The sequence below is a fragment of the Aaosphaeria arxii genome, assembly GCF_010015735.1.
Source record: "Aaosphaeria arxii CBS 175.79 unplaced genomic scaffold BU24scaffold_4, whole genome shotgun sequence".
NCBI classification, from domain to species: domain Eukaryota; kingdom Fungi; phylum Ascomycota; class Dothideomycetes; order Pleosporales; genus Aaosphaeria; species Aaosphaeria arxii.
The window spans coordinates 333243-345838 of record NW_022983477.1 but is presented as its reverse complement, the minus strand read 5'-3'; the positions used below and the strand labels follow the sequence as shown (position 1 = coordinate 345838).

The window sequence follows — 12596 nt, the reverse complement described above, 5'->3', positions numbered from 1 at the left end:
GAGGCACCTTCACTATCTTGGAGGAGTAGAGAGTACTACGCGATAGAGCACATTTTATGATTGCATATCCAAAGAATTTGTGGTAATGACTGTTTGATTTCTAGAATGATACACTAGGAAATTGAGGCACTAGTTGCCAAAATGAAAGTGAAACATAATGAGACCGAGGTAGTGACTGAATACAAAGAAAGGTCTTGACAGGAAAATGATGTTTAAATGAGAGAAGTTTTATAAGAGGAAGGAATCAGAGGACATGAGAGTCCTATCTTGCAATTGCCCATGCTTTGGTAGTTCAAATTGGCTCGAGGGTGGTTGTTGGCCCCCTGTTTCACAAATTCGGATTGAATTGACTGCCGTATTCTAGTGTCGGATTGTTCCTCCAAAGATTGGCTGTCGCCTCTGTATTATTTGTATTGGTATCGCCCATGAACGCATTGATCTGCAAACGGGCACTACCCCTTCGAGTGGCTCTCAAAACTGTAGAAGGGATTTAGTAAATTCCTAATTCCAACCGTGTGAGGGAGCTTACGATTGATTGAGACAGGAAAGTGATGATCACAATCTGTCCATTGAAGTGGCTGGTACCCTTGACTTCCCACCACTGTGTTTACTTTCATAGCTGTGGGGAAACGTTCGGCTTCTTGAGCGGGACTGAGAGGTATCCATGTGTGTCCCTCCACTTCGTGGAATCTTTCATTAGGCGGCAGAGCGTTATTGCCCTGATCTTGTTTATCAATCACCCTCTGGATAAGTGTGCAGTGATATGGACACAAGCAATGCATTGCCTGCCCGTTGATGGAGATTGTGCAATACCAGCTAACGTCCACATTTTTCATTGCCGCCACGTCAGCAGCGGTTTGTGTGCTCTCGTAATGGGCCTCGAGTGCTGCGTCGGCCTGTCCAGCCTGTGAATCTATCGATCCGCCAGATCCTGATCTCTGCGAACCTGATGCTGCAGACATATCGAAGGTATTTTTCTGAAAGACAAGTAGTAGGTAGTGTGTATGATGAAAAGCTGTAAGAGGTAATGCTGCTATGGAAAGTGTACACTGACAGTGTAGAGAAGATTCCATCGCCCACTCGCCTGTCTTTTATATATTCAACCTATGACTCTACGTCTTTGTTGGCTCCGTGCTCTTCGGTCATACCGATGCCATTCATTGAGTGCATCAACCTTGTTGAGGTCTTTTCTCAATGTAATGAAAGGAGTCACAGCGAGGAGGGGTTTGTGCGTGAGGTATTTTCTTTGTGAGAAATAACAGAGTCAGAGAATGTGTCACGATGAAGTGGTATTGGGTACGAGTGATGATGATGCAATTGGGTTGGAGCCTTGGGTAGGGATCAGAATGAGGACTTTGATTACCTTTGTGGTTGGAAGTTTGCATGGCAGGGTGTGCTGTGCGGTGTGTGATTACCTAGGTACTTGATTGCACGAGGGCGTTTGGTGGATGATAATGATGGAGGGCATCAAGTTTCGATTGGACAGAGCTATTGTCATACACTGCTATACGGACTCATAGTTCACAATGGTAGTAATCCATTACGTTGGACGATTGAGTGTGATATTCGATGACTTCTCAATAGTCTTAATCATATCTACAGAATTTGATTTTGAGCCCTCGCCATATTTTTCTATCTTCAATGTTCCATCAATGCATGTGTCTACAATTCGTCTTTCACGCGGTCGTCATCTAAATCAGGCATGCTCATGATCTTGACCACCAAGCTGGTCCATCCAGTGAAATGCTGCGTCCTCTGTCCTTTGCCTGTCTCCGGGTTATACTGCTCCCAAGCGAAGCCTGTCTCTTTCCAGCTCTCGTACACAGTCTTGACGAGGTTCTTGCGGAGGTTGATGTACAATTTCTTGGCCTTAGCCTGCTGGGGGCCTTTCTGTTGGGCGATGTTCTGGTACGTGGTCAGTGCATGTTAGGCTTAATGGTTTGAGTAACCTGCTACGAATATGGACTTACAAGTAGCTGAGAAACGGCCAGGTAGTTCATGTTCATCCAGATAGGTCCACGCCAGTAATCCTCAGCGGTGTGGTAAAATTCGTCACTCTTGCTGAGGCTGCGAATGCCATAGTCGGTCCAGAGCTCTTCCGGGTCGGCAATGAGATCCAGCACAGCACCCAGTCGCTTGCTATCCTTGTCAATCAGACCAGTCAAGAATGGGAAGAGCGAGATATAGCCTTTGTGGCAGACAAGTTTGTTCTCCTCGTAATCATCGATGGTGGCGTCGCAGTACATCTTCAATTCGTCGGACCAGTGAAGATCATCAATGTTGCGAATAATAGCTTCTTCATACTTGGCGAACTCGGCAGAATCATCCTCTTCTCCAAGGTAATTGGCAATACGCTTAATTTGGCGTGTCATCATGCCAACCCAAGAGATAAGGTCGACGTGCAGCTCACCCGGATGAGGTGGCTGAGGACGAGGGTAGTCATCGAGACCAGAGGTCAAGATGTGCTCGGGTGTCCTTCCGCGCCATCTATAGCCTTCTTTAGTAGAGAAGGCCTCGCGGTCGTATGATTTGATATCACCAGCTTGGGTCTGTCGGAACCAGAAATAATGTCTCTTCAGCAGCGGATAGAGGGTACGGAGGTATTCCAAAGCTGCCTCTCGGTTGGCGAGCTGCATGTAGTACGACTTTTCGGCGAGTACCTTTTGGCTGCTTGAGTCCTTTGCTTTGCCCTGAGCATCAAGTTTGTCGAGGAAAGCTGTGATAACCATGAAGAGCGTTGGAGGATTGGCGTAGTGTGGATATTGAACCTGGAACTCCTGAGGCACCTTGCTTCGTGCCTCAGCACCAAGTATCTGCTCGCGTCCAATCCAGCCATCTTCATCCATCAACTTGAACCAACTTTTGATAATATCAAGTGTTAGATCAACATCCCAGTCGATGACGGGAAGAAGGTGGAAACCCTCATCCCAAAGGAAACCGCGAGGAAAGAAGGGACGCGATGGGATGCTTGTGTAGAGCTCGGAAGGACCTTCAAAGTGTGCCTGGTTTCGGCTTCGAGCCTCAGCGGCCTCCTCCCAGAAGCCCTCATCGTTCTCCTCGTAAGCAGGGTCGTATGAGCGGTCGACTCGCGAATCGCCGTAGAAGTAACCAATACCGCCAATCAGATTCGAGAATAGCGACTTGGAGAACTCCTCGTAGCGTTCTTTAAAGAAAGGTGCTTGGGGCTTGAATATACTGGTGAAGCGCTCAGAGAAACCGGATGTCACAGATCCAATCTGAGTAGTCAGGTCCTCGGAGGTGATCTTAGCCGGAGCGGAACCAGACGAGAAAAGGACATCGAACTCGAAAGCCCCCTCGAAAGCCTTCTGGAAGAGATGGATGTTTCCCTTTCCGGGAAGATGCTGAATGGTGTACACCTGCACAGGAGGTGGTGGGTTATCCTCAGGATACTTAGCTACCAACTGATCAATCTGCCCCTTCATATGCGCAAAAAGCAGAGGTTTGACCTGCCACAAGGCCTCATCGGGGATTTGAGCTGTATGGACCAATGTGCGATCCAGCGGTTTCTCGTCATAGCTTGGGTGCCCGGTTCGTGGGTGGTCACCTTGGCCCTCGGTAACCTTCACCTCAAAGTCTCCAAGATCTGGAGTATGCCCTTTGAGAACGACATCGCCCTCCATTCCTGGCTCTTCTTCGTCCGCACCTTCGACTTCCAATGAACCGAGCCCTTCCAAAGTATTGTACCAGATAACCGTAGTCTTCAGATCAGGCGACGCATCTTCGCGGGGCGTACCCTTTATCCTAACACCCCAGCTTCCACCGTGCTGGCCTCCGGGGAATTTTATGAACTCGGTGGTGATGTCAATGCGATTGACAGGGTCCTGAATCGTCTGTCGACCGCCCGTGCGAACATCGTACTCGTCCCATCCATAGCCGTCGAGCTCGTGCTGCTCACAAGTATGTCTGAAGTCTACAAAAGTTAGCCTATGACGACAATTCGTAGCCCGCATTGGGGTTGGAGAAGAAGTTACTGACTATTTTGAACGCTTTGATAATCCTCAACCCTGGTCCAAAGCAATCCTCCCATCAGACTCTTGGGAATCCTGGGCCTGACACCAAAATACAAATTGGGACGATAAGGTCCCCATAGTAAACTGGCATTGCTTGCTTTCTCGATCTCGGCGACCTGCGCACTGGCGAGGGAAACTAATGAAAGTAAGCCCAGGAATTGGGTGAGATATGCTACACTCCGCGCCATGACATGCAATTGAGATGTCAAAATGAGGGTGGACTGGGCGCGCGGGAGCTCTCTCTCGAAGCTGTGCTGTGGGGTTGGGGACACCTTTCGTCGGTTAGAGCTGGCTGGTTGGTCGACGGGGGTCGGAGTTCTAAGGACTACCAAAAACATCCCGGTCACGTCACACTGCAATTGCATGCTTGGCCTCCCCGGGCGAAGTAATAGGATTTGAACATATTATATTCTATGGCTATTGCTCATTATTTTAACGATAGCCTTTTGAAGCCTTGCTGGGAGAATGCTGCTAGGATAAACATTTGGGGCTCCCAATTATCCCACTCAAGCTCCAGGTCCATATGCTTTGACTCGCATGTTGTTTTCCGTCCTTGAATCCTCCAAGATCGAAATAGAGCTTTCCTTTGTTATTTTCAAGGGCTCAACTCCCAAGACATGGCTGACAGTCTTTCAGAAAAATCTGCCAGTCGATTGTGTCCCACGATATGGTAGTGTCACATCGATATTGCCATAGCTGTATCCTGCTTCTGTTCGTGTTTTTGCCGAATGGCCGGGTATCTCTCGAAATGCACCAAGAGTGCAGTGATCTTTTGGAATCGGCATGCAGATTCGCCGTGTCGTTCTCCCAACTTGCTCATCCTCTGCCTGGGGATAGAGGCCTGTTGAATCCACCCTGTCTGTTCATGTATTGACGAGCCTCCATCTTCTTGTCCTTTCTCACACCATAATTGCGATCATTTCCAGGGACCTTCGTGTTCTTGGTGGTCTTGAATCCTTTGAATCCCATCACCTTCATCATCTCCCATGTATCCTCGTCCATATCATCCGGGCGCGCCGCTGCATCAGTCATCTTGACATCTTCGGGCTCCTCAGATTTGACTTCAGCCTTCACTGGTCCGCCAGACCTGTTATCGCGTCCACGATAGTTTCCTCCAGGGCCACGGGGTCCTTTTGGCGGCTCTCGCGCGCCGCGGCCGTCGCGTGAGGGTTTCTCGTCACGCTCGTCGCCTCGAGCAGGGGAACGCGAGCGAAAGCGATTCTTGTCTGATCGTCGTCCACCGCGTTCGTGTCGTGGACTGCGGGAACGATTGCGCCGGTCGTGTGGCTCGCCGCCGCGGTCGTCTCTCCTTTCGCGGACGTCGCGGTCACGGGTTGGGGCCCGATCGTAGTCTCGTTCCCTATCACGCAGGCGTGCGCTGCCGTCTCGTGAAGCCATAGTTGTGAGCGTTGTTGTGTTATGTGGATGTGAGGACTGGATGTGGAATGGAAAGTAAAGTTTGGGGAAATGGTTCGTCGATGGTCCTAGCGTCGTTGTAATTACCGGATAAAGCAAGTTTGGGAAAAAGGGTCATTTGCAGTAAGGCCCTGGATGCCTAGCGACCACCAACGTGGAACCTGCTGATCAGTTGGGCCTCAATAGTCACGGAACAGACTGCTAGTTATTCTATGATAGGGATTAAATTGATCTATCATCTAAATACACGAAGTAAAGGCAAAAACGAAAGCTTCCAGTATAATCCGATGAACCAGAAACCTCCACCATCAGAAATCAAAAGTGCACATCCAGCCAATGGGAGCATGCGCACTGTAGTGAGATCAGGGAGGGTAGTAGGGAAAGAGGAATGAAAATCAAGCACAAACGCCAGGGGGTGTTTTGATCATGAGGCCATTCTCTCATGAAAGGGTATATCCAGGTCCGTGGAAAGAAGGAATTCGTAAACCATGAGTGCCAGCCAAGTGCCATTGAAGTGATGGTGTCGAGTAGAAGCGCTGCTGTGAGAGTAAGTGCCAATGAATAACACAAACAGCTCATATCTCGTCTTCTTCTTCGTCAAAGTCATCCTCAGAGCCCATGTCGTAAAGGATGCGACCACCCTCGCCAGCATCGCCCATTGACTTTTGTGCGTCGTAGTACGGAAGCACCACACCGTCACGAGCTTGCTTCTGCTTTTCGGTCAAACCAAGGTCGAACGTGGACTGAATCTCTTCGGCAGCAGCTTTAACCATATCGGTGACCTCTTTGCTGGCGTAGGATGGGACGAGGTCAAGGAGAGTGACAAATTCCTGCTTGAGAGTACCGAGAAACATGCCAGGGAGCGGAGCATTGTAGTCGCTTTGGCGAGACGGACGTAGAAAGTAAGTTCCGGATTCAGGACGACCAGACTTTCGACGAAATTCAGCTTCAAGTACGATGCCGCGGATGTCGTTGGCTTCGAGGCACTGGACGATGCCTTCCGCACCTTGAAGGAGGCCGTGCGTTGGTTCTGGAAGACTGCGTTCTTTTGCAGCTTTAATTGCAAGCATGTGGGCGAATGATTTGCAGGTGATGATAGTAGTGGCCATGTACTTGATAACATCGAGTGTCTGTGGTGTGTATGCGTCGGCTTCAGCGGTAGCTGGGAGCACATCTTGGTGCCAGATACCAAAAAGCATGGAGCTGTATTTAACGGCAACGAGGTTGAGAAGTGCAGCCATTTCAACTTTTTTGTGGTTGAGGAGATCGTGAAGAGAGTCGACGATAACAATGCTGGTGTGGAAATCCTTCATGGCGCGATCGATTTCGGCGAGAACCTGATCACCAGTGACATCATGATAGATTGGGATGTGGCGGATGTACGGGTGGGGCTTGACAGCTTGGTCAAAGGTGAGATAGACGATGTTGATGTTGCGAGACATGGCGCGGCGAAAGAGTTCATCAAGAAGCGTCTTTGAACCTTGGTTGAGGTCGTCCAGGATGAGGGTAAAAGGCGAAGCTCCGGTGCGCAAGGCGAAAATTCGCATCATGAGATGCACCAAATGGCGCTGGTACTGCGCGACACTAAGATTCTTCGCCATGCCGGTTCTTTTGGAAGTGACAGAGGGTGCTGGCTTGCGAACGCCGCTGTAATAGCGATTGTTCTTTCGAATCCAGGAGGAGTCGTCTCTGCCACAAAGCTTGATGACTCGGTGAGCAGGCTCGTGAATTGGTTTGATGAGGAGCTTTCCAGGCCTAGGCTGCTGATGGTCAAGGCACCATTCAGGAACAATGGTTTTCTTGTCGGTTGAGGCCTGTACGTGGAGGCCGGCTGCTTCGATGAGGAAATCGAGAGTCTTGGGGCTAATGCAATGATCGACCTCAGTAGGTGCCATTTTGAATCGAAGGAAAGAGAATGAGAGGAGAAGAAAGAGAAAGTTTTGGAATTGGTCTGAGAATGAGAGTTTGCAATTTGATAGTCAAGTTCTGATTGCAAGTGTGTGGTAAAGGGAAAAGGTTGGAAGGTTTAGGTGCGGGCAACGACGAATACTTATAGACTATAATTCGGGGGGCTGAGAGGAGGTCGGAAGGGGGTCGGGACGCTATCTACAGGAGGCTGGGGCTTTAGAAATTATGACTGACCGTTTGTTCGCAAGGTGAAGAGCGTGAAGTTGCACACTGTGGTGAACCGCAGTGGGGTACGATGCAAATTCCAAATTGGTAACCACTGACGTGGGTAACTTGGTTGGAAAATTATGGAATTGAAGAAATTGTCCGCGATCTCAATCTTAATCTCACAGCCAATTGCCTACAAAACTAGAATTACAATAAATTGTTGGGTTTGCGGTGACGTAGGGTAGTGAAGGTGAAAGTTGATATCAAAAAGTTCACGAGGCGCTAATGCCCGGATTTGGCATAGCGCAAAAGAGGGTCGGCGTTAGAGAGATGTGAACTGCCGATCCCCGCTGCCATGCCACTCATTAATAAATGTGTTACCGGGAATGGGAGAAAGTGTGGAATTAATGTTTCGTGCCATGCGCCTGAATGTTCAGACGATGCTCTCTTCACATCTTCTCTGGACAGAATGACGCCTCATCCAAGTAGTGCGCCGTCTGCATCGAGACCTCCAAGACCACGTTCCCCTCATTTCCCGCCTCATAATGCGCCCCGTGTATGGTTCATCACTTCCGGTACATCTCCGATATCCATTGCTCTTGCAAAGCACGTTTTAGATCATGGCGATTATGTTGTTGCGGGTGTATTACCCATTGACTTTGAGAAAAGAGAAGGCCAGAGTGAGGATTTTCGCACATTTCTTGAAGAAGTAAAGAAGACGGAGAGATGGAGAGAACGATTGAGGGTTGTAGGCTTAGACGGAAGGTACGGCCTTTAGAGTGATGATTTCTGTTGTTTCGATTCAATACGACCAAATACTAACTCATCATTTAGAATCGTGGGGCAATGTCAAGCAGCCATAGCAGAGGCTGTAGAAGCTTTCGGACGAATCGATGTGCTACTGGGATGCACCAGTGAAGGTAATTCTTAGCAAGCGTCTATCCAGTATTTTGTCTGACTGTTCACATACAGCTGTCATTGGTGCGGTGGAGGAGTTGGCCCAGAGCAACCGGACGATCAGTCTAGTCCAAGACACCTTTGAAACAAATTTCTTCGCCAATGTCAACATCATCAAGGCCGTACTTCCCATTATGCGTCAGCGAAACAATGGACATATCATCATGCTGACCGGTATAAGTACGTACACTCTCTATTGCGCTTGAATGAAAGCTAATATTAAAAAGCTGGTCATCTGGGAACCCCAGGCTTAGGTTTATACTGTTCGTCTCAGTGGGCTATCGAAGGATACTGTGACGTAAGAATTCCCCGTTCACTCTTCAAGCCATCTCTAACCACTTGCTCAGAGCATCGCCTACGAAATTGCCCCCTTCAACGTGAAGATGTCCATCGTTCAAGCCAACATGGAAGTCAATGTTCTGACCAATCGCATGACGTCCGTTCCCCCTCTTCCAGAATACTCCCAAGCCGAGAACCCGGCGCCTCTTGCTCGAGAGATATTCTCCGGACTCCTCGACAAAATCGATCGACTCAATAATCCTTCGGCATTCCCTGACGAAAGATCACCAGAAGATAGCACTTCAGTCACGAGCCCGGACACAACAATGGACGAGTTATTTACCGGAGACTTACTCAGTTCTGACACAGTCACTTCGTTGTATGCTCCTTTGCCGCATTCGCTAAAGTCGTCGCTCATTGCGGAGACTGTGCATGCGCTTACTGCTATTGGCGGGCATGACAATCCTCCGGCCCGACATATAGTCGGATTTGAAGGCGTAATTGCTGTGAAGGAGAAGCTGAAGACTACGAGTGAGGAATTGGAGGATTTTATCGAAGTCAGCAATGCAGTAGATATTGCACGAGATGGTGACCAAGTTATGTCGATCAGTATGGATTAAGAACACTCTATCCAATCCACGTTGTAAATCACAAACAATACAAATTAATCGTCAACCTTTGGTGAAATCATAAGACAAAAATTTTCATGACCTTGCAGAACATAAGAAAATTGCAAGTTGTTTTTGACAGGATTCTTTATGTCAACTTGAACAATGTAACGGAGTAGTTGTACATCGTGTTAGATCAGTGGAGAAGGCGGACGTCTAATTAAAGTTAGACGCAAATCATACAGATTTAAGTCGATCGTTCTTGTGGAGCTTCGATGAGTCAGCCGTTTTCTCAATCCTCGTGTCCGAGGTTCGGTCAAAACAATCCCTCTTCTCTTCAGCAAGCAGCTCAATAAAATGGCAGCTCCGCGTTTGCCATTCCTATGGCCGGTGCTGTTTCGCCCTGTGCAGCTCGCGCGACCAAGAGTACAAAGAGTACACGTGCTCCGTCATACCTCTCATTTCAATCGCAATCTATCCACGACCCCGCGTCGCCGCCAGGGAAGTGTACCGAAACGATACGGTACTGCTCAAGAGCCCGCTGAACACTTGCGGGATGCCCAAGAGCAAAAATTACAGAAGGACCAAAATGACAACGTGGAAGCTGAAGCTAAAGCGGAAAATGCCTCTGAGTCGGTAGAGGAAGAAGAGGAAGAAGAGCTCCCGTCAACGGCAACTACGAAAGCGACCCAGTCGAATGTAATCGAATCCGTGGATAGCACTCCTCCTACTTCTCAACCAGAGCCTCCACGTACACCAGATTCTAAGCCTTTGGAAACCATCCTTCACATGCCTTCTCCCGCGGAAGAAGAGCAGCGAAAGCCTCCGCACCTAAAGACCCCACCTTACGTCCATCACTTTGATACATACGGGCTCGTAAAAGGCCTTACAAAGAGTGGTTTCACGCAAGAACAATCTGTTACAATCATGAAAGCTGTTCGTGGAGTCTTAACGGCGAATATGGACCTTGCGCGGGATGGACTAGTGTCAAAATCCAACGTCGAAAACGAAACATACCTGTTCCGCGCAGCCTGCAGCGAACTACGCACCGAGTTAGAAAACAAAAGGAAAGGAGAGATCGAGTCGATGCGTTCTGAGAGGAATCAGCTTCAGCACGAAGTGGACATTCTCAATCAGAGGTTGGGACAGGAAACTAGTCACTTGAAAGATGAGCTCAAAGGGCTTTTCGATGACCGCAAAATGGCAGTCAGGCAAGAGCAGAGGACTATGGAGACAATGGTATGCGCCGAGCGGACGCTCTTTTATTGATGATTCTGACATTTTTGTAGATCCAAGAACTCAACTACAAAATCACTGTGGTCTTGAACTCAGATTCGCGCAGCGATGTTGAAGGCTTACGATGGGTACTGACCCGCCGAGCTGCTATTACTGTTGGAGTTGCAGCAGTCATGCTGTTCTTGTCCCTGAAAGCCTCAAGTCGAGCCTCGCATGCTGAGGATTCAAAGAAGGCGAAGGAAAACAAGCCGCCACCAGAACCCGATCACAGCCCCAAAGATTCTGGCGAGTTCAGACCACCGCATAATCAGAGCACGCTCGGTGGGGAGATACTAGTCACAGAGGGCGGCGTATCTCTTGCATAAATTTAAATAATATCTAACCTAGTCGCCGAATTCCCTGCTCTCATCGTACATCTACAATTTATGCTTTTTCTCGCCGCTTGCGATTTTCCTGAATTCTTCTTGTGGCACACCCTTCAAAAATCGTTGAAGTCCCGCAAAGACTTCCTCGACACCCTGCTTATCGAGGATATCCATTTCCGGCTTCCTTATCAGTCTCTTGATGCCGATCAGACTTTCGCCATTCAAGTGGTCGCCCAGTCGGTTATCAACCTCTTTTAGTACCTCTTCCAAGAATTTTGGTGAGTCCTTGCTGCCAACATCGATAACTTGGTTCACAAAACCAGTCTGGACGAGCTCCTCGCATGTGATGCGCTTGCTCATGATCAGCGCCTCATTTGCCTTGCTGATGCCCAAGCGGCGAACGAAGCCAACAGATGCGTTACCCTCGGCAACAAGACCGAGGGACGAAAATGGCGTCAGCAAGAAAGAGTGCGGTGCGGCGTAGATGAAATCCGAGAAGGCAATGAGCGCCGCTGACAATCCAACTGCCGGACCGTTTAGAGCAGTAACGAGAATCTTAGGATGAGAGTAAAATGCGTGTGTGATGTGAAGATTGTTCGAAACGAAATTCTTCAGCCAGAAGCGGCGAAGGTCTTCGTTCTCTGGTTGGGAACCACCAATGGCTACATCCGCGCCTCTAGATAGAAAGTTAGCGACACCCTTCATGTGAAAGAAGTAGAGCTTAGACAACGACTTACGCAGAGAAATATCTCCCCTTGCCGGTAAGAACAGTAATGTAGATGTCGTCGCGAGCAGCAACTTCGTACATCGCCTTCGCGAGCGCAAAATATAAATCTCCATTCAGGGCATTGAGCTTCTTCGGCTGATTGAGCGTGATGATGGCAACCTTGCCTTTGTACTCAACGAGAATGCCGTCTTCTGCCATACTTTCTTTCGGAGACAAGATTTCAGGTGGTTTTGATTGATTATTTGATGAGATAGGAGGAACTGATATGAAGTACGTCTAAGAAGGTGCGAGGTCAGGAAATAGTGGAAGTTGAAGTCTATATGACGGTCTCCGGGAGAGTAATACTTATGGGAGATGAGCCGAGGTCTCGCGCGGCAGCTCCACAGGTCGTGATCTGAGCTATACCGAACACAGTGTTAGTGCCACCTGGGGATAGTAATCCAAAGCAGTGTATCGTTCGAATAGTATTATATACTACCCGTACGAAAGAATGATTTTTAGAAATCTATTCACTAAGTATCAGGTATGGGAGACTATGCAATGATATGGGAATTGATTCAGAGATATACACCAATCGTGATAGATGGCGAAAGGAGCAGCCACCAGTAGTAACTTGACTGACAGTGGTATGAATGTCGTCAAGAATGCGGTGACAGTTGAGGTAGCATTGCTACTACGATAAGAAAGGGGCTAGTTGGCGACAATTCACAATGTTATTACCAGGTTCATACAGCCATTTACTCGTGCTAGATGGTACAAGTAAGTTTAAGGAACATTCGTAAATCCATGAAGGCTGATTGGGGGAGTAAAACAGACAAGATCCGATAATAACCCGCACAATCTACGAACCATCTCCCCAAAC

At 48.6% G+C, this 12596-nt stretch overlaps 7 protein-coding genes across 7 annotated transcripts; 2 read left to right on the top strand and 5 right to left on the bottom strand.

The window, feature by feature from the left end:
* Positions 1 to 223: 223 nt before the first annotated feature.
* BU24DRAFT_480117 (uncharacterized protein) lies at positions 224 to 962 on the bottom strand (the record flags this gene model as incomplete). Its single annotated transcript, XM_033533107.1, has 2 exons — positions 224 to 477; positions 530 to 962. 2 exons carry the CDS (start codon positions 960 to 962, stop codon positions 329 to 331), a joined length of 582 nt encoding a protein of 193 aa, XP_033383660.1. The 3' UTR covers positions 224 to 328.
* Positions 963 to 1531: 569 nt separating this feature from the next.
* Positions 1532 to 4312, bottom strand: BU24DRAFT_390653 (glycoside hydrolase family 63 protein). Its single transcript, XM_033525078.1, has 3 exons — positions 3997 to 4312; positions 1971 to 3931; positions 1532 to 1905 (listed from the first exon to the last, which is right to left on the bottom strand). The coding sequence occupies exons 1-3, from the start codon at positions 4217 to 4219 to the stop codon at positions 1663 to 1665; spliced, it is 2427 nt and encodes an 808-aa protein (XP_033383659.1). The 5' UTR covers positions 4220 to 4312; the 3' UTR covers positions 1532 to 1662.
* A 108-nt stretch (positions 4313 to 4420) lies between these two features.
* BU24DRAFT_421623 (uncharacterized protein) lies at positions 4421 to 5471 on the bottom strand. The gene has a single exon (XM_033527772.1). The coding sequence runs from the start codon at positions 5427 to 5429 to the stop codon at positions 4848 to 4850; it is 582 nt and encodes a 193-aa protein (XP_033383658.1). The 5' UTR covers positions 5430 to 5471; the 3' UTR covers positions 4421 to 4847.
* Positions 5472 to 5679: 208 nt separating this feature from the next.
* On the bottom strand, positions 5680 to 7480 carry BU24DRAFT_175346 (uncharacterized protein). Its single transcript, XM_033521561.1, has one exon. The coding sequence runs from the start codon at positions 7340 to 7342 to the stop codon at positions 6023 to 6025; it is 1320 nt and encodes a 439-aa protein (XP_033383657.1). The 5' UTR covers positions 7343 to 7480; the 3' UTR covers positions 5680 to 6022.
* A 454-nt stretch (positions 7481 to 7934) lies between these two features.
* On the top strand, positions 7935 to 9479 carry BU24DRAFT_421621 (NAD(P)-binding protein). The gene is made up of 5 exons (XM_033527771.1): positions 7935 to 8327; positions 8397 to 8482; positions 8535 to 8699; positions 8747 to 8817; positions 8867 to 9479. The coding sequence occupies exons 1-5, from the start codon at positions 8032 to 8034 to the stop codon at positions 9416 to 9418; spliced, it is 1170 nt and encodes a 389-aa protein (XP_033383656.1). The 5' UTR covers positions 7935 to 8031; the 3' UTR covers positions 9419 to 9479.
* Positions 9480 to 9763: 284 nt separating this feature from the next.
* On the top strand, positions 9764 to 11007 carry BU24DRAFT_461567 (uncharacterized protein; the record flags this gene model as incomplete). The annotated part of the gene is made up of 2 exons (XM_033531899.1): positions 9764 to 10645; positions 10696 to 11007. The coding sequence occupies 2 exons, from the start codon at positions 9764 to 9766 to the stop codon at positions 11005 to 11007; spliced, it is 1194 nt and encodes a 397-aa protein (XP_033383655.1).
* On the bottom strand, positions 10920 to 12060 carry BU24DRAFT_421619 (ClpP/crotonase). The gene is made up of 2 exons (XM_033527770.1): positions 11745 to 12060; positions 10920 to 11683 (listed from the first exon to the last, which is right to left on the bottom strand). The coding sequence occupies exons 1-2, from the start codon at positions 11930 to 11932 to the stop codon at positions 11059 to 11061; spliced, it is 813 nt and encodes a 270-aa protein (XP_033383654.1). The 5' UTR covers positions 11933 to 12060; the 3' UTR covers positions 10920 to 11058.
* Positions 12061 to 12596: the final 536 nt, after the last annotated feature.

What these genes read in the sequence shown, in the direction of transcription:
- BU24DRAFT_390653 (XM_033525078.1), bottom strand. Translation starts at nt 4,219, where the DNA reads ATGGCGCGGAGTGTAGCATATCTCACCCAATTCCTGGGCTTACTTTCA. An exon ending in TTATCAAAGCGTTCAAAATA is followed by an intron (nt 3,932 to 3,996) that starts GTCAGTAACTTC and finishes TAACTTTTGTAG; the next exon opens with ACTTCAGACATACTTGTGAG. An exon ending in TGGCCGTTTCTCAGCTACTT is followed by an intron (nt 1,906 to 1,970) that starts GTAAGTCCATAT and finishes ACCACGTACCAG; the next exon opens with AACATCGCCCAACAGAAAGG.
- BU24DRAFT_421623 (XM_033527772.1), bottom strand. Translation starts at nt 5,429, where the DNA reads ATGGCTTCACGAGACGGCAGCGCACGCCTGCGTGATAGGGAACGAGAC.
- BU24DRAFT_175346 (XM_033521561.1), bottom strand. Translation starts at nt 7,342, where the DNA reads ATGGCACCTACTGAGGTCGATCATTGCATTAGCCCCAAGACTCTCGAT.
- BU24DRAFT_421621 (XM_033527771.1), top strand. Translation starts at nt 8,032, where the DNA reads ATGACGCCTCATCCAAGTAGTGCGCCGTCTGCATCGAGACCTCCAAGA. An exon ending in ACTGGGATGCACCAGTGAAG is followed by an intron (nt 8,483 to 8,534) that starts GTAATTCTTAGC and finishes GTTCACATACAG; the next exon opens with CTGTCATTGGTGCGGTGGAG. An exon ending in CTATCGAAGGATACTGTGAC is followed by an intron (nt 8,818 to 8,866) that starts GTAAGAATTCCC and finishes CCACTTGCTCAG; the next exon opens with AGCATCGCCTACGAAATTGC.
- BU24DRAFT_421619 (XM_033527770.1), bottom strand. Translation starts at nt 11,932, where the DNA reads ATGGCAGAAGACGGCATTCTCGTTGAGTACAAAGGCAAGGTTGCCATC. An exon ending in AAGGGGAGATATTTCTCTGC is followed by an intron (nt 11,684 to 11,744) that starts GTAAGTCGTTGT and finishes CTTTCTATCTAG; the next exon opens with AGGCGCGGATGTAGCCATTG.